This window comes from Ustilaginoidea virens, chromosome 3 (genome assembly GCF_000687475.1).
Source record: "Ustilaginoidea virens chromosome 3, complete sequence".
NCBI classification, from domain to species: domain Eukaryota; kingdom Fungi; phylum Ascomycota; class Sordariomycetes; order Hypocreales; family Clavicipitaceae; genus Ustilaginoidea; species Ustilaginoidea virens.
In genome coordinates, this window is record NC_057318.1 from 4,498,165 (window position 1) to 4,520,484 (window position 22,320).

General features: G+C 53.1%; 6 protein-coding genes across 6 annotated transcripts; 2 read left to right on the plus strand and 4 right to left on the minus strand.

Annotated features, from left to right (window-relative positions):
* Positions 1–1,380: 1,380 nt before the first annotated feature.
* UV8b_04122 (uncharacterized protein) lies at positions 1,381–2,233 on the minus strand (the record flags this gene model as incomplete). The annotated part of the gene is made up of 3 exons (XM_043141620.1): positions 1,381–1,652; positions 1,703–2,001; positions 2,058–2,233. 3 exons carry the CDS (start codon positions 2,231–2,233, stop codon positions 1,381–1,383), a joined length of 747 nt encoding a protein of 248 aa, XP_042997554.1.
* A 1,164-nt stretch (positions 2,234–3,397) lies between these two features.
* On the plus strand, positions 3,398–4,041 carry UV8b_04123 (uncharacterized protein; the record flags this gene model as incomplete). Its single annotated transcript, XM_043141621.1, has 2 exons — positions 3,398–3,500; positions 3,548–4,041. 2 exons carry the CDS (start codon positions 3,398–3,400, stop codon positions 4,039–4,041), a joined length of 597 nt encoding a protein of 198 aa, XP_042997555.1.
* An 8,934-nt stretch (positions 4,042–12,975) lies between these two features.
* On the minus strand, positions 12,976–17,172 carry UV8b_04124 (uncharacterized protein; the record flags this gene model as incomplete). Its single annotated transcript, XM_043141622.1, has 5 exons — positions 12,976–13,062; positions 13,870–16,283; positions 16,345–16,826; positions 16,892–17,032; positions 17,141–17,172. The coding sequence occupies 5 exons, from the start codon at positions 17,170–17,172 to the stop codon at positions 12,976–12,978; spliced, it is 3,156 nt and encodes a 1,051-aa protein (XP_042997556.1).
* A 1,438-nt stretch (positions 17,173–18,610) lies between these two features.
* On the minus strand, positions 18,611–19,326 carry UV8b_04125 (uncharacterized protein; the record flags this gene model as incomplete). Its single annotated transcript, XM_043141623.1, has 4 exons — positions 18,611–18,941; positions 19,046–19,093; positions 19,167–19,234; positions 19,291–19,326. The coding sequence occupies 4 exons, from the start codon at positions 19,324–19,326 to the stop codon at positions 18,611–18,613; spliced, it is 483 nt and encodes a 160-aa protein (XP_042997557.1).
* Positions 19,327–19,716: 390 nt separating this feature from the next.
* UV8b_04126 (uncharacterized protein) lies at positions 19,717–20,471 on the plus strand (the record flags this gene model as incomplete). The annotated part of the gene is made up of 3 exons (XM_043141624.1): positions 19,717–19,781; positions 19,865–19,963; positions 20,060–20,471. 3 exons carry the CDS (start codon positions 19,717–19,719, stop codon positions 20,469–20,471), a joined length of 576 nt encoding a protein of 191 aa, XP_042997558.1.
* A 334-nt stretch (positions 20,472–20,805) lies between these two features.
* UV8b_04127 (uncharacterized protein) lies at positions 20,806–22,194 on the minus strand (the record flags this gene model as incomplete). The annotated part of the gene is made up of 1 exon (XM_043141625.1): positions 20,806–22,194. The coding sequence occupies one exon, from the start codon at positions 22,192–22,194 to the stop codon at positions 20,806–20,808; it is 1,389 nt and encodes a 462-aa protein (XP_042997559.1).
* Between the last annotated feature and the right edge of the window lie 126 nt (positions 22,195–22,320).

Below are 22,320 nucleotides of genomic sequence, written 5' to 3' on the forward strand. Positions count from 1 at the left end.
TCTGGCTTTCGTCCCTGGCGCACCCGAGACGCTGAACCCTTTGCTTCGTATTGCCGTGTTGCGCGATGCCGATGCTCTTCAACTCTGTGTGGCCTGGCAGAGTATACAAGCCTCCTGCTTCGTAAGCTCCAAGGCATCCTCCTTTGACAACCATCATCGCCTGTCCTGCGGCAGGGAATCCCGTGCGTCTGCAGAATCCTGACGCTCCACTCCAAGGCGTGCGGTGGCACTGAGAATGATCCGTGAGAATCGAGAGCTCTCCCGTATGGCGTTGAAGCAACTTTTTATGCCGAGATGGATACCTGCTGCGGATGGCACGAGCATCAGCTGCTCTGTGTCGAATGTCGAATGGCCATGTCAAGGGGTTTGTACCAGCGGGCTGGGACGTGTTTCTGAGCCCTTACATCAGAGTAGCAAGGAAATTCCAGTGATTTCTTTCCCTTGACCGCATTGACAACGGTGTCTGGGTGTCTTGTCGTAAGCCGTAGTCTGGCTGGCTGCTGCATCATCGGCCAGAATGTCAAAACACCGTGTTTTTGGAACACCCGCTTTTTTTTTTCTCCCCATAGTGCTGATGGCCAGATGTTTCAGTTTCGATGAGACTTTGTCCCCTTCTTCGAGAACTAATCCGTTTCCAAGGGCTCTGCTCTGCGCAGTCGGTAGCAGGACAGGGCAAAGGCAAGTTTGATGACGCAGGTCAAGGAGGAAACTTGGAACCCTCGGTTCCGCTGTCTGTTCCATCGCTCCGGCCGGCTGGATGGGGGCCCTTGGCAACCCACTGCGGCGTCAACTTGCTGCTCAAGTTGCTGCAAAGGAGTGATTCCGCCTTCTCGATGCGAGCAACGCTGCAGCAGAACCTTCCCGCCTGACAGTAGGGCATTCAATCCAGTCAAAGTCACGGCAGCAAGACTCAGAGTGAACACAACAAAAAAAAGAAGTCTTTTTGCATCTCGTCTTCTAATTCAAGTAAAAATCATGAGCTAAAAGCAGCCACCGAAGCGCAACCGTGGATTCTGTTCTGGGTATCATATCGTAGCATCAAAAAAGTTCCAAACACCAACAGCCCCTTGCCTTTCTTTTGTCCTTGGCTTAACCACTACCGCTGTGTTCAAAAAACGCTGTGCCAACCCCCCCTCCACCCCCCCCTTCTCTCCGGTACCATGCCGATTCTGCAGGCCATAAAGCGTGCCATGTATGACGGGTAAATAGCATTTTGCTCTTCCCTAGGGTTTCCGCTGTCCTTGTTAGCTTCGGGATCCATTGGACAGGGTGCCGTCGATGCCTGGACGGGCAGACAGCCGTGTGGTGGTGCTGCGTACCGTTTGCATCCCCAGCTTGGCGTGTTTTATTTTTGCGTCTTTCTTCGGCTTCCCGGCCGCCTCAGTTTGCGTCGTGGGTGCTGGGCGGACTGGCTGTGAGGGGGATTCCGCTTTCGGGGGACGAGATGGGGAAGTCGTCGGCGGTGGATGAGACTACAATCTGCGCTTGGGTGTTCCTTCTTGTCCGGCGTTTCTTTTCCGACGGCTTTCGGGGCTTGTATTGGTAGTCGGGGTGTTTTTCTAAGAGGGCCTGCTTGATCCTGTCGGCCATGTCTTTGTACTTTTGTCGAACCTCTCTGGACTCAAGGTTCCATGCTCGGCCCAGAATTTGTGCTTGAAAAGTCAGTCTCAGAACAAATTCACAACTGCATTGAAACACTTACAAATCTCATTATTTGTGATTCCTGGATTCGCCTCTTTGACGGTATTATGTCGCTCCTTGCGGTACAAAATATATGCGTTTGGTGGACGGGGAATTTTCGTCGTCTTTTCTGGAATCGATGGCGGGCAAACTGTCGCAGTTTTTACTTTTGTTTCCGAACGGACGATCCAAAACGGCTCAGAACCTCGAGGTTGAAGAATCATGCCGCATCCTGCGACGAAATGGCGTGGAGCCCCCAGAAAAACACGATCATGACCAGTCCCATCGATACAGTATAACACTGATTCTTTGACATGGTTTCTGAATTCTTTCCTGAGTCAACGTTCAACTTGGGGTAGACTGATTTTGGGGCTTACATGAAGTTCTGGGCAATGAAGGCTTTTGCTCCATTGTCAAGCATACGGTACAGATTGCCATCCAAGCACAAAACCTGCGCAAATGGGTTTACTTGTGCTTGGAGTTGGTTCCAAAGAGTTCTCAACTGATCCGGACTCCATTGAGACACCTCTGGCCAGTTTGTCTCTGAAGTCATTGTACAAGAGCGAATGGGTTATTTGGTGAAAGAGTAATGTAGTAGGCGTCTGTCTTTATGCTGGCTTGGCCACCAAACCAACTTGTTGTTTCCTATGCAATCGAAGACTGATAAGAAGAAGCAAATTCTGATTTGAAACTCCTTGATGAAAAGGTTGTTTTGCGGAACTTGTCCTCTCTGTCATGGAGTGCTAAAAGAGTTCTTAAATTCGTTAGTAGACGAACAGGTCAACTCACTTGAGCTGCTTCGATTTGTCTAGAGGCTCCCCTGTCAAGGTCTGTGCCGACTTGCTGGGTTAATATGGACAAGGTGTGTCCCTAATACCAGCTCACCCCACCTACCACTCAGATTCACTTCATAACATTGACCAAATTCTACAAGCTATGGTCGGAAACATTGCCAGGCACTCTCCTCATCAATTCTTTTTTAAAAATGTACAGATGCTTTACGATCTACTATTTCAAGCAGCGAAATTCCATGGACTGTATTACCTGCAGTAGTTTTTTTTTATCTGCCTTCCGACAGTTTACCTCTGGGATCAAGGCATAAATTGACAGCATGGTTTGCAGACTCATTGTGTCAAGGTCAAGAGCTTTTGGTGGATTATGGGCTTAAAGATTAGCAATAGGCCAAAGAAATAGTAGCAAAATGTTCGTAGGTCAACGCTAAGTCCGGATCTTATTATAATACTGAAGTGATTATCTAGCACTCAATCTTCGATTCCATTTCAGGTGATTTGCTCTGAGATGTGATAGGATGGGCTAACCCCAGCCACGATTTATGAAATTGATATCTCGTTCGCTCAGAGGTCGCACTGAAGTTATCCCATTGACCTCACTGCCCTGTCAGACTAGGAAGTTGACCCCACAAAGTATTTACTCTGCAGTTTGCGCACAACTCACGTTCCAACAAAACTTCCCTTCTTCAGATCAATAAACTCCTTTCGCAGACTCTGAGTTTTTTTATTAAACGAGTTCGCCAGCGCAACATTTTCGTCCTCTGATACTCTTAGTCAGATAAAATCAAAGCCAACAAGAAGACATGTCAAGTGCAATCGCACCAGTTCTTCCCACAATCTCAGCGCTTCGGCGTTTAGAGCCCTGCCCAGGTGGACAGTGGGCGATTACAGAACAGTCAGAAGACTCATACTCATTAGCATATATAATGGATGGCGGGAACAACGCAATTTGCTACATGATGCAGCCTTGCACCACAGAAGAGGATGTCCACGCTCACTGTGGATCGTTGATCTACAGTTGCCATGACGGTAAGTGTTTTCGGCTATTTATGGGCGACTTCGCTCACAGGTCATAGTACAAACCATGCACAGCAATGGTTATTCGACACAATCAAACTTTGATTATCGAAATGTACACCTAGTCCTTCGACAAGAAAAAGACAAAGAGCCACAAACAATTGTTGCTACGGATCTCAGTGGGATAGCCATTGATCCCCTCATCATGGACAACACCTCACCGGATGAGAATGCTCTAGGTGGAGGGACAGACTCTCAGTTCGAAGTTAACCGATTAGAAACGACGAACATTTTCGATGCCACCCAAGCAGTGTTGAACGACCAACAAATGATGGATTGCATTCCTGCAGGCATGAATTGGTCCGTTACGGAGAGCCTGGTTCCTCAGATAGACTTTATGTCGCAGTTACCAGGATGCCGGGCAACGGCGATCGTCGACGAAGAAAATACCATGATATCCGAATTATGGGATGAAAGTTTTGGGAGAATGGAACCTCATGTGAATGGCGACGGGGTGCATTCTGGCTGGACCTTGCCCCTCGCCAGCACTTGATAGTTTGAAGGCGATTCTGTTTATATCTCCTTTTTTTGACAGCCTTTGATTCCTGTCCACTAGTTACTTGGCTGCGAATAAAATCTATAATCCCACGTCATGTCCTCCTAATCCCGTACGACTTCGCATACATCGTGATAAACGTGAGATACTCTTGATCGTTTCAAAACGATCTACATTTATCCACGAACGCGTGCGAGGGCAACACCTTGAGCCGAGGCAGCAAGGTAGCAAACATGCATGCGGTGACAGCGCCACCAAGAGGCGTTGAAGCAAAAGCAACGGCGGTGATTGCAACTCCGTGGCCCAGCAAGCATGCGACGGCGAGGACGCCTGACTGCGGCTAGTGGAAAAGGAGAGGAGGAGCTGGGCTCAGCTGGGCCTGATGCTGGGCCTGGCGCTGGCCCTGGCGCGGAAGCGGCACCCCTGGCGTGAGCCAAACGGGCTGCTCAAACAGAGAACAAACGAGATGGAAGGCGCCACCACCAACCAACTTGCCCTTTGGCAGAGCAGCCAGATGCAAACGCAAGTCCACAGCAGCCTCAGTCGGCCAGCCTCTGATGGCCTTTTCTTTATTTTTTTTCTTCCTTCTGTTTTAGTGTTTCTCTAATTTTCTCCGTTTTTTATTTTAGTCACGCAACTCGCTTCGTTTTGTCCGCATTTCATCTTTCGCAAAGACAAACCTCTTGAGTGATGGCGGCCCACATGCCGTTGCCATCCGGCCCCATCGCCAAGCACAGATATACAGAGTCGTGCTAACCACATGGGGCTACTACAATCCAGCATGGTACGCCTGCATGAAAGGGTAACGAAGGCTGCGTGAGATGTGACATGCTCGGGAAAGGTGGCAGCTTTCTCCTTGTTTTCAGGCGTGTTTTATCCTAATTTTACGGAGAAGTCGGTACGGACTCGTCTATTCTCATCTCCCTCCGCTGGACACGGGCAGGGCAGCTTGGCCCCCATCGCCATCGCCATCGCCATCGCCATGGCTGTTTGTTTGTTGGCCACTTATCAAGCGGGAAAAAAGCGTGGCAGCGTAGAATACTGGAATCTGGAATGTGAGCCAGCACGGGGCCGGACAACTGCTGGGCAGGGCAGTAAGCGCTGGGGCCCCCTTTCTTTTCTTTTATTTGTCTTCCCCCCCCCCCCCCCCCCCCCCTTTTTTTTTTCTTCATAATCACGGAGCGTTTGGCAGCACTGAGACTTGCTCCTAAGGATTGGCTACCAAGCGATGCAGGATGGGGTGGGAGAGGAGAGCCATGGGCCGTCCGTGCTTGCTTGTTAAGCAAGCAAGCAGCGCCGAAGCCGCCCACGGACGGCCAGGCAAAACAGCTAGAGGGATGGAGGGATAGAGGAATGGAGGAATGGAGGGATGGATCGTTCGAGAGCTTCCCACGGCGCGCATTCCTGCCCATGCGGGTCGATGCACGTCCATGCACGTCGATGCGCCTTGATGCTATATCCAGTCTGGACCGGCCTGGCCTTTATCGGTTGCTTCGTTTGCTTCGGCTACATCGGTTGCCGCACGGGTTCGGTTTGCCTCGATTTATAGAAAATTCGACGCCACCTCCAGAATTCGGGCCGTTGATCTCTCCCTCGGCCTTTTATCGTTTCGGTTTATTTTATCAGATGGCTGTCGCGATGACTGTTCTTTTTCCAAAAGAAATCCTGCTGAGCTGAGGGAATCGGCCGTGACAGACATTGCGCGCATTACGTAATATAGTGTACCTCTCTTCCTCTTTTGGATATTTAGTCTGGGTCACGTGCATAGTACAGGACCCAAGTCACCCAGGAAGGACATGCAAACCAGTGAGTAGGAGGACCCCTCACACCCCCTACCCTCCCTCGCCCTCGCTTAGCCTCACCTTGCCTCGCCTCAGGGCAAGCCCCGCCGGGTCCCAACTGGTTGCAGCTGATGCGACTGCTGCGAGGCCAATCAAACATTCACCAGTTGCTGCCGCCGACAGTTGAGCAACAGCCTCGTAGCTCAGGCAGCGCTCAAAGCCCACTCACTATCCTTTCCATCCACCCACTCCCTTTTTCATCAACAGAAAAGCCCGCATGCACACGTGGTAGGAGCCCCCACGCATGGCGCGCCGAGACAGTACCACGGACACTAACTACTACCTTCCCAGGGCAACTTGCTAGCTAGGACGAGACAAGTGATACAGGCCTTCAGCGACCTGGGCGACTTCCGAGACCTGGACACTAGCGCGCAGGGCCGAGAGCCGGGAGGGGGGTGTGGTGGGGTGGGGTCGAGTGGGGCGGGGCGGAGCGGAGAGAACGGGGAGGGTCAACTGGTGACGCGACGACGTAGCCTTGTGGTGGAGCCCCCAACCCTGCCTCGTGCAAGTCGGTACCGGAGTACGACGCAACAAGCTGACGCAACAAGCTGACCATGGATCGTGGAAGGAGCGTCAAGGGAAGGGGGGAAGGTGGGGGTTGACCCTTCTTGGGGAGCTGTGTGCGGTGCGAGCGAGGCGTCCCAGCACTGCAGCACTGCAGCGCTGCAAAGTAAACCGGCGCGGAGGCTGCAACGCTGATCTCGGATGCAAGCCAAGCCCGATGGCCAATGTTGTCGAGTGCACAAGTGTCGACGCGAACGCAATGCCGGCGGCCACGTTGGGCGCTTGCCGCATCTCTGCTTTGCCATGGCATCCTCCGATTTGGCAATTGCTATGTATGTAGTCCGCAGCCCGCAGTCCACAGTCCGCACTTTTGCATTGGAATTTGCCGTCCTTGTCGCGACGAACAGATGTTACAGGGTCAGTCGAATGGCTGCCATTGGCTGTGAAATCCTGACGGTTTGTATCCCGTATCCGTAAGCCGAAATCCATTTATCAGCAAATGGCCCTTGCCATTGGCTCGTGCCTCTTTGTATCACCACACTTTCTGTCCTGGTGTGTCGAAACCCGCCAGTCCGGATTACTCGTTTTGCCTGCGTCGTACCTTCCCGGGCATGACTTGCCGGTGCTTAAACCCTCATTGGGTTTGCCACTGGGAGCCAGTCCAGTCACTTTACCGACTTGACCATCTACAAAAACAACAGATCAAGACGAGGCATTATCATGCCCGAGCCCTCCCTTTGTGAGCATCCTTTAAATCTTTACGGACTACTGAAAGTCTGTTTTCCTTGCCGGCACTGCATGGCAATGTTTCTTCCTGAACGCAGACCGACGGTTACCATCACCACGAATAACCCAGCCCTCTTCTTGCCGGTCCTCGCGGAAGCATTAATGCAGAAAACTGGACAGCCGAATGCAGATGGCCCCGACTCCCCGCTACCGTTGTCGACCAACAGGCCCAAGAGGCTAGTGAGGGCGTTGGTCGCCTTGCCCGCATGCAACAATGAGACATGTGGGCAAATTGGGAATCGTGCAGTCACCACTCACCACTCTCACCAACACCACCTCCGTACGGACCCTCGAAGACAGCAACCCACGATGAAGGCAACAGGTCGTGTGCGGTTTCGCATCGTCATCTTGGCTGCGGAATCGAGGGCAGACGTGGCAGACCTGACACGCTTTAGCTGCCGGGGACTAGCATTTCCTGCCGCTTTTTCGGTCTTTCTCCTTTTTCTTCCCCCTTTTCCCTCCTTTTCTAATGCGAGAAAAGGAAGAAAAAAGAAATTCATCAGTAGATTTTGCGCTGCCTCTTATGGTTTCCTACCCCATGGAAAGGCAGGGAGGGGCGTCTGTCGGCATGGGCTGACGTTTGAACCGCCAAACAAACCGCCAATAGGGGGTTTCAAATTTCTAGTGTCCCCCAGTTGTTGACAGTGCGCATTGCTGACGGACAAGTTTTATCAGATGATGAAATTTTTCATTGCCGCAAAACCCCTTCCGTCAGGGCAAGGGGACGACGACATGGCAAATCAGGGCAGCGGATTAAAGCGCCCTCTGTCTCGGGAAATGAACTATGGCATAGAAAAGAAAACTGTTGAACCTAGCCATGCTCAAGGCTCACGCATCCCTCCATCTCCCTTGCTTGGCTGTATGTACTACAGGTTGTCCCAAGTCAAGTAAGGACCAAGATGTGGGTCAGCCTTGCTTTGGTTCAGGTGCAAGGTACTCCACTCCGTACAAGGACAAAGAGACGATGCTGCGGTCTCGGCCATGTCAAGACGACCAATGGGTGGCCAAAGAAAACAACAAGTCAGGCCGCCGGTTTGGCGGTTTGGCGGTCGGCTCCCGTGCAGAGACTCGTCAATCATCGGCACGGCTGTTCCACAAGACTCCACCGGGCAGAGAGCAAACACTTATAACCCGCGCACATGTCTGGTGCGCTTTGCAGAGTTGGCCACATCAAAACCACTGAGGCCAAGGCCGGCATCGCGTGGTGGATTTCCTTTTTTTTTTTTCGTTTTCCGCTAACTAGGAGAAAAGGAGAGAATGCAGAAACACAAAAAAAAAAAAAAAAGAGAAAAAAGAGATATATACCCGGTCATGGGATCTGAAACTGACTTGCCGACGGAGTGCCTCGTACACCTCCTTCCAGGCCGTAGGCCGTGGAACCGAACCCATCACCAGATCCTGTCCGTGGTCGTGTCGAGCTTGGATACGCTTGGCCATTTCCTCGGGCCTGCAGAAAAAGCATTTATTAATATCTTGCAGTTCTGCATTTCTACCACTACGAGCACGTACTTTCTTTTCCAACTTAACGGGGAGCATCTATAATTAACACGCTGAGACTCTGCAACTACCCAGGTGCAGCAGCAGCAAACTGAGGGCACAGCGGCTGGGTCCACTTGCTTTTCGCTCTGCCGTAGTTGCATGCTGACGACGGCGCATCGCACACTGGGCCTTGCAAGGCTGCGCCGCCGTTGTATCGATTCCCTCATATTTCCGAAGGGGGGGTTACATCCCACAGGTACTCACCAAGCTTCGCAAACCCCGTTCTGGGTGCCCAGGGTATCAAAATATCTGGCAGGGGTCCGCATACCACGTGGGATGAGCATTGATCACGGGGCGTCTTGGCTCGGGGCGGTGCTCCATGGGCCGAGACTCGAGACTCGACAGTCATGGCCCATGGCCCATGGATCCTCCGTCCTCCGTCCTCCATCCCCTACATCGCACGTCTGTACTGGCGCAGACCGGCGTTTCAGATGATGCTACTCTTTTGTCTGCTTTTGCCACGTGAAACCATCAGGGACTAGGGAAGACGGAATCAATTGCAGAGGAACTTGCTCATAGCATGTTGTGCGCGTCCGGAGAGATTCTTTTATCAAGCACCCGAGTGCCGAGTTCTCCGTACCTGCAGTTCGTCTCCAGACAACATCATACAACACCAAACAGCAACAGGCAGCAACAGACCAGGCTGCGCACATGGCCGTTACATGGCCACTCGACGTGTCACAAAAGCAATGGCGAAAAATGTGGTCCCGTGGGGCCGTCATCTTGTCATCTTGTCATGTTTGGCACGAGATGCGCTGGAGGTAATCGTGGGAGTTTTTCCGTCGTCGCGACGCACCTTGGACCCCAGGGTAGAGGGGCCATATGCCCAGTCCTGCCTGCCCTTGACTTTTTTTCTTTTTGCAATGTCAATCTCCTCCCATCAGCATCTCGCATCTCGCCCATGTCGTCAATGGTGTGGGGCCCACCAAATCAAACCAGCTCAACGCCTGGTCCGCCTGGCCTAGATCGACTCCTCTCCTCTCCACATCTTGTCATCACTTTATCTTCACTTCACTGTGGAAGGGGGGGAGGGGAGGGGGAGCGGCGATTAAAGACACCCCTGCACGCCCCTCGGACGGCCCAACTCGTTCCTCATGTCCTCCTATTGGCGAATTGACAGTGACAGCATTTACGTTCCCGTCTGAAATGGAGTAACCCAAAAAAACCGAGCCGGTCCGCAGTCCGCAGTCGGTAGTCCGTTTGTCCGTACTGCCTGCTGCTGTTCCTCGTGGCAGATGGCTTTGTTCTTTACTCACGGGGGAAAAACATGGCGGACTCTGGACCGATCGACCAGTCACCCACTTACTCTGCCTTCACTTGGCCGTCATCCCGCATCAGCGAGCGAGCCAGGCCGCCCGATTCGCACACCCTCCTTTGTTCCTGATTTTTGACTTGGCTTTTTCCACAGCAGAGGAAGTTTGGCTGTGTTTTCATATCATGGGAGGCTTTTCTCGTTGGCCTTGTGGAGGCGACTTTGATGTCTGCTCGCCACGGCAAAACTTGGATCGTCGTCTCGATTGCATAACGGTCGGAAATGACATGCCTAGTCGCGTGAGCTCCCCGAGACGGACGATTGCATTCAAGAAATGCCCTGCAGCGAATCAACCGTCTCCCGCGTCTTCTGAAGCTTGGTCACTGGGGTTACTGCGCAGAGCCAACTCCCTGCCTGGTAGGCAGCAAACGCAAGACTGAGAGTGTGCCAGGTCCATGTCCACGGCATATACCGATGGCGTAGAGGAGCCTTAGTCTGGTACCTCGATGCCATTGAACAAACCTTGATGGGTACATGGTTAATTAGTCCCGACCCTTCACAGTCTTCCCGCCTGGGACTTTTTGGTCGGCAAACAAGTCCGTGCCGCACCTGTCATTCGGCCGGAACAAGAGGCAGCCCGGAAGACATGCTGCTTCGGGTTGCTAAAACTCGAAATCCTAGAGAATCCCGGTAGGCCGCTCTGGCTGCCAAAAGCCCCGGCGGTGGTGTCACCCATCTGAAATGGCTCCAGCCCATTTTAACGCCGCCCATTTCACGCCGCCCAAACAGACGTAAGTCTGGTGGAAACCCGCCGCCACCGAGCAGGGAAGTTTGCAGGCCTTGGCGGTCACCTGAGCACGAGCCCTCGTCGCGCAGAGGCCGCGCTGCAAACGCAGCGGTCGATAGGCCGATGATTGACGACTGATGATTGACGGGTTGATGAACCCCCCGGTTGATGGGTCGATGGGCTGGCTGCTGTCCGTGTGCTCGACTGACGTGTTGGGGCTCAGGAATACGCCCACACGAGCCGCCAGAGTTGTTTTCCTCTTGGCCGGGAAAAAAAAAAAAAAGAAGTCGAGGGCATCGGCCAGAGTCCAAGGGGCCCCAAGATGGAAGCCACGGCCCACCAGGCCAAGAGGGAGAATTGAAGCTTCAGCAAACCTCGAGCCTCGAACCTCGAACCTGGAACCTGGAGACTCGACCTCGGACCTCAATCCGCGTGACCCAAGATCGCCCTTGTTGCAAGTTTGCACCACGGGAATGCAGGTGCGCCCCGCGCCCTGTTCCCCGCATAGTTTGCGAGAAACCCTGGATCGAGCGTACCAGAGCGCACCCCAGCAGCGCACCCCAGCAGCGAACACGACAAGCCAAAACCAATCCCTCGAGTTTACCGCACTGCAAGGCGACTTTGGACTCGGTAGCATCCATCGTCGTTCCTGGCTCAGTGGCGCCCAAACATGGGGTAGAGGTAGAAACACCCCCCTCTCCTTCGAGATCACGAAAAAATCCCCGTTCTGGCACCTCAAAAAAGTGTGCCCAAGAAAGCTTAAACAGCAACGGGGCCGTGACAGGCCGTTGGAACACGACAACCGGACGCTCGTCGCTCGTCGCTCGTCTCTCGTCAAGCCACCAGCCAGCGTCGGGCATCTGGCCTGCCGTTGCAACCCGTTCCCGTCGCATCGAGCCAGGAAACGACGTCGACGACGCCGCACCGCCGCCGCATCGCCTGGCCATCCGGCTCATGTGACAGGTTTGAGCAAGCCCAGCCCCACAGCCCTGCGTGACGCCACATGGACGGATGTAGCACCAACTTTCTTCTCATGCCCGGGTTTCTCGACAACCCGACATCCGGCGCTAAAAGCGGTGGGTGGGTGGGATCGGGCGCGATGTCGGCATCGTGGGAATGCGACGGGGAATATCTAGCCTACAGACAAGGCTGACGAGCCGTTGTCCTTGGGTCCACGCAGGGACTGGAGGAACAAGCACCGGCACATGCCGAGGAGCCTTGCCAGCGAGACCAGACTCGAGTATACTCGCGCGAGGCTTCAGCCAGGTGAAAGCCGCGATCCGGGAGTTTGCCCCCCCCCCGTCCCCCCAACTTGAGAATACGCATGCGCGAATCAAGCCCAAAGCAAACCGGCAAAGGGCCGTCCACGGAAAAAAAAGAAAAAGAAAAAAGGGCGCCCCGCCAAAACCTCTTGTCTCTCCCCCAATGAGGTTCTATTCGCTTGCACAGCACCGGCCAGGCAAGAGCGCCCATGGCAGTCGTGGCGAAACTGCTCGGCCGCCATTCCGTGCCTTCATCTCCGAACTCCCGTCCTGTCATATCTCCTTCTTTCGCCCGTCCCGCCAAGACGCCATCATCTCCACAAGCCCTCAGATCTCGCGTGGCCGACTTGTTTTACGTCTACCCCTTCTCGCTGATCCCCCCTTCCGTCGTACAACGTAGATCCAGACCGCGGTGGGAACGGGTTAGGGACTCGACGGGTCGATTCGTGGTTCCGGCATATTTTAGCCCAGTTTGATAAGAGTATCTAGGAGCAGCAGCCAATGATGAGATAGTGAATGGCACAGTACGGCTGCTTGAAAAGTGTCAGTCAGCAAGGCCAGTTGAACCGCACGTTGGTTGCCATCGACGATTCTCATTGCAAGACGTTCAAGAGATGTCACGCGCCATGTTTGCCATTTGCCAAGGAAGATGAAAAGAATGGGCTGATGCAGTAGCTGCAACGGGATTCAAGGCCCACGCAAGGGGCCAGGCACAGCAAAGCATAAAGAAACGGCGACAACGATGGACGCAGACAAAAGAGCGACAAGGCCAAGTCGTCGGCCAAGTCGTGAGCGCCGAGTTTGTGGTATAATAGCACCATGCTGACAAGAACAGCAAGTACAGTACAGTCTTGACTCTCTTTCTCTCTCCCCTCTTCCCCTCTTCAAGCCAGGCACCGATGGCACTTCCCGTAAGGTCCGCTCCCACATGACGCTTGTTCGTAGATCCAGTCTGGACGACTACTCTTCCCGGTAGGAGATCTTGCGCATCTCCCCCAATCGATGTCGAGCCGCGACCAATGAATTCTCCAGTTTGAGAATCTCGACCTGTTGAGGGGGGGAATCCTGTCAGCAAGATGGCTCGTCGGCCCATGTTGAGGCCTCCTTGCAAACCAGCACACTTGGGGATGGGTGCCCTGGGTGCCGTATAGGCAGTGTATAGGCAGTGCACATGCGCCTTGTGGACAAGACACCACCATAGAAGCCGCTCCGCTCAAAGTATTTTGCCCAGGTTCCCCGGATGGGTTCTGTCCCAATCAAGGATCAAGGGGTTGCTTGATTGCTGCAACTCTGCAACTCTGCAGCGCCACGCAGCTCCACCATGCCCACAAGGCTCTCAGTCGAGCACGCGTCATAACTTGACGTCTGGATCATTCGCGGAACACACTATCCAAAAGCGGGCCAACAGGGGCTGTGTGGATGCGTCAAGGTAGGCAAGTGGTGGCGATCCGTCAAAAGGCTCGGGTAGCTCCAATGCCCGAATGACCGAAGCATTCAAGCATCCAAAGATGGGGGATGGATTGAACGAGAAGTGAGGCAGCGCCATGTCGTCAGCTGTAACAGGGGGGGTGTGGTGCCCCAAAGGGAAACTCAAAGCAAAGTCCTCGAAGAAAGAAAGAGGCTTGGAAAGAAGGAGAAAAGGGGGGGGCGAATGTCGTGCATGTAACGATGCCACGATACCACCGCAGCCGACTGGATAGCCGCAAATCCAAGCTGGCAAAGAGGCCTCACATCCGTCTGGACTTGGAAAACCCCAAACGAGGAGCTCCAGCTGGTGGTGGCGAGCCGAATAGGCGATAAAAACAAGTGAAAATTGCAAAAACCCAGGAGGAAAAAAATGTCCTTGTCACTCACCTGCTGTTCCATCTCGCGCACCTTGAACTCATGAGCCCCGAGCTTCGAGTAATCCTCTTGCTCGTCCTCTTGGCTGCGGTCGCGGATCATGCTCTGGACCTGGCGTACCAAGGCTCTGCATGCTGCCCCGACTCCCTTGCTGGCCTGCTCCAGATTCTCCTGGCTCTGGGACCGGAAGCCAGCCTTGACCCGGCTGGCAGCGACCAGCTGGGCCGTCGAAGCAGCCACATCGTTCGAGGCCACAATGAGTTGCTCCGGGCTGTTGCGGTCCGATAAGACGCCGTCCGAGGTTTCAATGAGGACGTTTGTGGACGAAGCGACCGCCTTTGCCGCAGAAATGAGGCCTTCGGTCCACCGGTTGTTCTTTTTATAGAAGGCTGTGCGCGACGACGACCCCCTGCCCGCCTGGACGATTTCCTGCTGCGCAACGGTAGCGGCCCTGATGAGCCGGGTTATCGCATCCGTGATGGCCAGTGCTGCGTCCAAGATGCAGTCGTGCACCTTGAGTTCGTACGTAGAGTATCCCTCCCTCGGCTTGTTCCTGAGCTTGGCCAGGCGGGCAGCGGCTGCGGCAATGGCATCGGCCGCCTTGTTCAATTCCGAGTCCACCAAAACACCCAGATCCCCCTTCTTGCTGGCGAGTTTGCCGAAACCGGGGGCAAACGCCTCTACCAGCTTGTTCAGCTTCTGGAGATGCATCTGAACGTCGTGATTTCTGTTGATGACGACGTCGATTTTCTGATCCGTGTCCAGCTCTTCCAGCCGGATGCTTAGCAAGTTGCGGAAGAATTTAATGCTGGATTCCGCCGACTGTCTGGCCCCCGTCATCAACGAATCCGTCTTCTTGTCGTCGGTCGCGAGTCGACTGAGGCCCTTGGTGTTGCTGCAAACGTCGGCAACGGCGCCGGCGAAGACGTTGATGGCCTTGATAAGCTCCTTGTGGGTGCTGTTGGGTCCGTCAGCGATGAAGCTGTTGAACGCCGTCGCGAACTCGGTGGCGCTGTCCGAGGCCTTTTCAATCTGCGACAGCACAAACGACGGCGAGGCATTCTGGTTCCCAGCCTGCATTGACGAGTCGAGTTCGTAGAGAGCATCGTCGACTCTGACTACTCCCGCCTCCAAGACAGAGTCAATGATGGCGTTGATCTTCTCCAGGTTAGTCATGATCAAGGCATCAATCTGGCCGTCCAGTGCCTCGTCGGTTGCCCCTTGGTTCTTCTCCAAGTCGTTCAGCTTGACCAGGGCCTCGTCCATCCCAGCCTTGTACACCTCCAGCTCTACTTCCTTGTCTCGCAGAAGCTGCTCAAGATCAGAGTTGCCATCTCTCATCCGTTCCTGCGACTCTTCCAGCGCTCTCGACTTGTTGCGGAGGGCTTCCTCCAGGTCGCTCATCTCGCGGTTATACTTGGCCAGCATTGTCGAGAGCTCGTTGCCTTTGCTACGCTCCAGGTTGTCTGCCCTGTCTTGCGCCATTCGAAGCTCTCGCTTTAGCTTCTCGACCTCGTCCCTGTTACTGCCGTTCAGCCGGTCCTTGTCATGAAGGGCGCGGTCTCGTTCACGGATCATGTTGGCAAGCTCAAGGTTCTTCGTCTTGATCTCGCGCTCCAGCTTTTCTCTCCTGTCGATTGCCTCCTGCGCACTGGCGGCCTTGAGCTGCACAGCCTTGAACTTTTGCAGGAGATCGAGATGTTCGTGCCGGAGTTGGGAGTAGAGCTTCGCCAGTGACTCGTACTTTGTTCTCCAGGTATTCACCTGCTCCTGCAGAGCCCGGACCTGATCGTCCTTGCTAGTCATTTGCTGGCCAAGGCTATTTTGCAAATGCGCCAGTTCACCCTCGAGAGCCTTGACACGCTGATCGTACTGCTGCAGCATCAGTTGATCGCGCTCATACTGGGCGCGCGCGTTGAGATTCTCCCGTTCCAGCTCCGCCAGCCGGCCTTGGGTTTGCCATTGTGCCTGTTGCGCTAGCAGCGCCTCCTGCTCCCGTTGTTGCTGCTCTGCGAGGCGGCGTTGCTGTTCCTCAAACTCTCTCCGGGCCTGTTGCTGGGCTTGCTGTTGAGCGAGCAGCGCCGTCTGCTGCCTCTCCTCGAGAACTCGTTGCTGCTCCTCATATTCCCGATTCTGACGATCCAACTCGCTTTTCCAGAACTCGGAGATCTCGTCGGGTTCTTGCGACTTTGGTTCGGCAGGAGGGCTGGGCTGCCGCAGAATCTCTTGCTTGGGTCTTGCAGGCAGTGCCGGGGCTTCATCATCACCCGCCAGCAGGTTTGGCGGGTCCTGTGGCAGCTTGGGAATGGTTATCAGGCTCGTGAGATATCGCAGGTTAGAGCATTCATAATAAAACTTGACCAGGCGATAATGCTGAGCATCATATTTTTCGCGCAACGGTTGCAGAGCGTCGTCGTCTCCCGTGACTGCGGAAATCGTTAGCCAGCTCACGTGTAATGGACGCCTATCGCCGTCTCAGGATCATACTTGAATGCATGGCGCGGAGCATGCTCGTGATAAACTTGTAGATTCCATAGCTCTCTTGCACAAGTGGCACCAGAGCAGAAATACGACACTCATTGTTGCCAACACTACGAAAATGAGAAAAGATTAATTTCTCGAACTTCTCGATCTTGTCCTGCAACACCATGAGGTCGGTGATTGTTTCGTAGCCTTCGTTCGGATCATTGATGGCTTTCAAACTGAGATACTCTTCGTACTCAAAGGTTCCGTTGAACTCGGGATGCTGCTGATGGAAGGAAAGTTTGGCCAGGAGGTAATACACGTATTCGCTTATCAGAGGACCGTAGCCACGGATGCCGTCACTGGATATTCCGCGGCTGAGGCCATCAATCCAGCTCCTGTTGGCCATGGCTTCTTTGATCGTAGACGGATGTCCTTCTTGGAGAACCTTGTGAATTGTGATGAGAGCCTTGAACGTCTGCACCTCGTCGGCAAGGATGGGTTGTCTAATGCAAGGTTGAGATGGATTAGCCCTCAACCTTGTCGCAAAGCAGCTGCGGCAGTGCCGTACACTTTGATGCCTGACCAAAAGGCCTGGGAAGACCTGTGGTCCCAGGTATACACGATGCATGCTCGCACATGCTTGCGCTTTGGGGAGATCTCATCGCTGTTGGTCGCCTTTTTGATGCTGATGGCAAGCTCCTGATCGGTCCTATGCGGAAGTCAACATACAATACAATAACAGGCAGCTACGGGCAGCTACGGGCAGCTACGGGCAGCTACAGGCAAGAGTTGTTCCGACACTGGGCAAATGACGTACTTTGTATGCTCCGTAGTTCTCAAGGATGTCATTGCTGCGACTTGCGGCGCAGTCTCTACAAAGTTGTAGAGACTTTGGCGAGGGTGCAGTCAATGCCGAGTGTGGTTAGGATGTTGTGAGCAAGCAAGCACTCACCCCACAGCGAAGTGAGGGCAGGGCCAGTATAAGTATAGTATTAGCACAGGCGCAGCGCAGGCTTGAGGTTGATTTGGCGAGTCCCGCAGCCAGAGAACGAGTATTCTAACCGCTAACACGATGTCGACGGTTTTTAAGAATTTGTCAAGGAGAAGCCGTCGTAAAGGGACTCGTCAGCTGCGAGAACAAGTCTCGGGCAAGTGTTGGGTGACAGCTTCATAGTGGCTGAGTACTATGGTGGGGCCTGATGACGCTCAGGCCGCGGCTGGTCAAATAATCCGGCCCGGGGTTCACGGACAAGGAGCAAGTACCATGACCACCTGCGCACTTGCTCAGTGACCCCAGATTTGAGTACCCGTACGGAGCACTCCATACTCTTCACAACAAGGTATGTAATCCTGGACTCTGCTTTCCATCCCATCCCATCCTGACCATTGACTCAATCCTCACTTATATTTCACGTTCAACAGTTCAAAGCCGTCATTTGAGGCGACCTGATCGCAAGAAGTGAGACACGGCGAAGTGTTGATTGCTTTTCTTGCCTTTGCAAAAAATATGACCCTTGTGTCAATGGGGCGAAAAGGGTTGTACTGTCACCTTATTTCGTTTGATAGCCTCACGTATCAAAAAGCTATCCCGGACTAATGGTAAATAAATCATGTAGCCTTGAAAATATTGCGTAGAAAAAGGTCCAGCAAACGGACCAGCCTGTTTGAGCGAGCTTAGCCGCAGGAGGTACCTCTTCCACAACGGTAGTGTAACGACCACAAATCTCTGGTAATGTGAACTATCTTCGGTCAAGATCTCTGGAAGTTTGATCCATCTATTCCCAGGGAATGCCGAATAGCTTGTTTCGGAAAACTTATAACGCACTTCTCGACTTGCTATACGAAGAGGCAGACTATTTTACGGTAAAGACCTTATAAAGCGACCATGAAACTCATGCCTTAGGTGGTTAGTAAACCTCATACCACTGAGAAGCATCAAGTACTTTGGCGTGAGATCAGACAAGAAATTCGAAGCAAACATGGACGACGCCAGCATCCATCAATTCGACCCAGTCCTTCGTCTTTAGTGTTCCGGAAGAACGAGGAACCTTGTTTTGATATGATTCGTAAAAGACCTGTGGCAAGACAGGCACAGACCTACTCAAAAGTTTACAAGCAACACCTGCGGACAAATGTGTAGATGCCACTTGAATTATCCTCTTATAGACATCGAAAAACAGACCTCGCAATGCTGAGTTCTTTCCCATCCGGACGCAACACCACAAAAAAAATGAAGCACTGGACAATTTCCCTCAAACCGACTCCCTCCCTTTTTATTTTCCTCTCTTTAAATCGTCGTCTCATAAGGCAGAGGAGTAACGGTCTCAGGAGGGTTGTCGGTCAGAGAAACAGTGCGGGCTTCCCGGGGCAGAGCTGGCAAGCGCTTGACCTGAACAGTGACACCATCCTCACGGGCCTTTCTCTTGGCCTCGGCGTTGGACTTGACTCGCTTCAAGAAATCCTCGCGGGATCGGGAGGGCTGAATGTGCTCGACTCGTACATTGATCCGCTTCTCAATGTATCGATGCCAGACCTTCTTGTAGATGATTACACCGACGGAGGACTTGGTGACGTTGTACACGACACCAGTCTTTCCGTGGTAGACCTTGTACGGCATACTGTTCGCCAAGGGATTAGTGTCTGCAAGCTATAACGAGCAACATTTCCACCGGGGTAAAAAAAACAGCGCTCGATTTGCTCCAGCATTCCCACTAGTCCTTACCCTTTCTGCACAGCCCCGTTGACCTTGATATCGACGATGTCGCCCACTCTATAATATCCGTCCATCAGTACTCTCTGAGAATCATAACCCTTAATGACGTCCACATGTCGAAAGCACCAACCGGTATGTCTTCAGATAAGTGTTCAGGGCGATCATGCCCTTCTGGCGAAAGTTGCGGCTGAAGGCATACTGCTTCCATGTTAGTTTTTTCCTGTCGCAATTCGATATCGAAAGGATATACGCACGCGAGTGCCCGCTCGCTTTCCGTAAGAGTGACCCATCTTGTCTTATTTGGCGAACAATGGGTTCGTGATTGAGTACAAGCGAAAGGTGTACAAACAGGGCCTCCGCTGGTGAGTAGAGGTGGAATTTGCGGTGGGTTGTGGGAGCCTGTTGATTAGATAATACAGATCAATTTTGACGCCAAAAGGCAACTAGGGCATTGGTCATGGCTTGGATTTGCGACCCATGTGCGCGAGACTTAGGGCTGAGCGGCGGTCACATCACGTGACATGGAACAACATCGGCCGAGAATTTACCTCCCCACAATCAGAAGAATTTCGAGATTGCGTTGCACTTATTCCATCTCCAGCCAACATCAGAGGAGCAAGTCAAGTAAGTGAAGATGATTTCAACTCGACACAATGGCGCGTCGTTAACAGCTTGTCAGGATGCCTCCACGCGCCCACTCCAAGACATCCCGTGTCCCCCGCAGACCTTTCGAGTCTGCTCGATTGTCAGTACCACCGGCCACTGAACATGAGCTTGACTCTGTTTAAGTCGATTGTGAACGAGGACTGACACTAGAATCTGCAACAGGGACTCTGAGTTGAAGCTCGTAGGCGAGTATGGCCTCCGCAACAAGCGTGAGGTCTGGAGAGTCGGCCTGACTTTGTCCAAGATTCGTCGTGCTGCTCGGTATGCGCGTTTCCCACCCCGAGTTGCAGTGTTGCTCAAATTTTGTCCGCTCGTCGTAACGCCATGTCGCGATTACATGCTAATATGTGGATTCAGTCAACTGCTTACTCTCGACGAGAAGGACCCCAAACGTCTCTTCGAAGGCAATGCCCTCATTCGACGTCTCGTTCGCGTTGGTGTGCTCGACGAGTCTCGCATGAAGCTGGATTACGTCCTTGCCCTGAAGCTCGAAGATTTCTTGGAGCGCCGCCTTCAGACTTGTGTCTACAAGCTCGGCCTTGCCAAGTCCATTCATCACGCCCGCGTTCTCATTCGCCAGCGCCACATCCGTGTCGGCAAGCAAATCGTCAATGTCCCGTCTTTCATCGTCCGTCTCGATTCTCAAAAGCACATTGACTTTGCTCTCAACTCGCCTTTCGGCAGCGGCCGTCCCGGTCGCGTTCGCAGAAAGAAGGCCAAGGCCGCCGAGGGTGGTGCTGATGGCGAAGAGGAGGAGGATGACGAATAAATACATTAGCTGTGACGGCTCTCCGATCATGTACTGCTGTGGTTGATTAGATCCACCACTCTTAGGAAGGAAATTTTTCGTTTTACTTCATGGCTTGCGGCGTTGGCCAAAGGATACAAAAGGGAATGATATGACCAGTACCGTAATCTCTGTTGTTGTCTGCCTCCTGTGATGCGCGACAGCGAAATGACCGCGAGGCTTCTCCAGAACTGCGACCCCCTCTGTTAAATGGATTACCTCGGGTAATGGGACAATTGTCGAGAAGGCGAAATTAAGCTATACGAGCCCGGGTGCCCTCTGGTTCTTTTGCGTCTTTTGTATTTCACGAATCATGCTAGCTCAAAAGTTTGTCCTTGCCTAGCATGTTGGCCATCGGATCGTCCGCCGCAGCCCTCTTTCTGCGGTACTCATCCATCTCTGCTTCGGACACTCCAGACATATGATCGAGTGTGCGTTTTCTCGGACCAGTCTCAACTACTTTGGTAGCCACTTGTTCATCATCAGGAGACTCGGTTTCCACCTGGGCGGTTTCAATCAAGTTCCCTCCTGCTTTTTGACGCTCTGCCGCTTCCCAGGCTACCTTGCCCGCTTCTCCTGTGCAATAACTGTTCTTCACGAACGAGTGACAGCATGCATAGCCCCATTTGAAATTCGACCACCAACTGCCCCAGACCGAAGTGTGATTGTTGATCAAGACGTCCTCCGCATATTTCGATTTGGCAGCTTTGCGTGGTGCTCCCTTGATTAACCCCGACTCGTCATATTCCACAAATTTCTCTGACTCGGTAATCATCATGCTTCGTAAAGCGGCAGGCACTGCTTGCTGGCCATCTCCGCCATATTTCTCGAGCAGTTCTTTTTCTCGCGCTGCACGCTTCCTTTCCATTTCTTCCTCCTCCTTTCGTCGAGAAAATGCCCCTGCAGTCGGGTTCGCTTGTAAATGTTGTGACGTGTCACCGCTCCTCTCTTGCGCTTCCCATGCGTATCGTTGCGCCATTACAAATTCGCTCGCTTCACCTGACGACCGCAGAAACCCTTCTTCAGCGTAAAGATCTGCGACTTTGCCACCAGTGGCTCCCCCGTCTACCAGCGCTCTCGTCTTGGGGTCGTATTTCGCGGACTCAAGGTCAAGGTTCAGTAGATACTTGGCAGTGTCCTCACGTATTCGTAGCTGTCGAGTAGCAGTGCTTTGGTGTTTGCTCATGTCGTTCTCTTCGGCATACTTGTCGCCATCTTCGATTCCTTCATCGCCATTTTGGGCCTTTTGTGATTGCTTTCTAAGTTCCTCCATTTGGTTGAAGTCATCAACAACATTGCGGTACTCTTTGGAGTCATAGCCATTCCAGCGGTCGCGCTTGGCATCCCAGCCGAGTTTGATGTCTTGTACGACTTCGTCAGCTTGAATGTCTTTGCCGGTCCACTTCGCCCCTTTCGCTCTCGGACGACTCAAGCAATCCTTTGCCTTGTGCGTCATTGCGCCGCAGTTTTCACAAGCTCCTTTGCGATACTTTGTCGCAGCTGGGCCGGTCTTTCTGCCCCGGTCATACCATGTTGGCGTCGATAAGTCTTTTCTTTCCTCTCGTCGTTGATGTTTTAGGTAATCATTGTCGTCACCGTCTTCACCTGCATAGAATGGCTTCCTGCTAATGAAGGAAGGGATGTATATATTTTCTTCCTTATTGGCGGCGCCTGACTCTGGCTTGCGCGGAGGAGGAGGCGGCATTGTGAGGATGTTTAACTTCTGAGGATTGTTTGACTGAGGATAAACAGGAAAGAAGTCCGAGAAATGATGCCTACTGTGCACACTAGATCATGACCGATAGATTCGGCAAATGGATGGATGTATGTA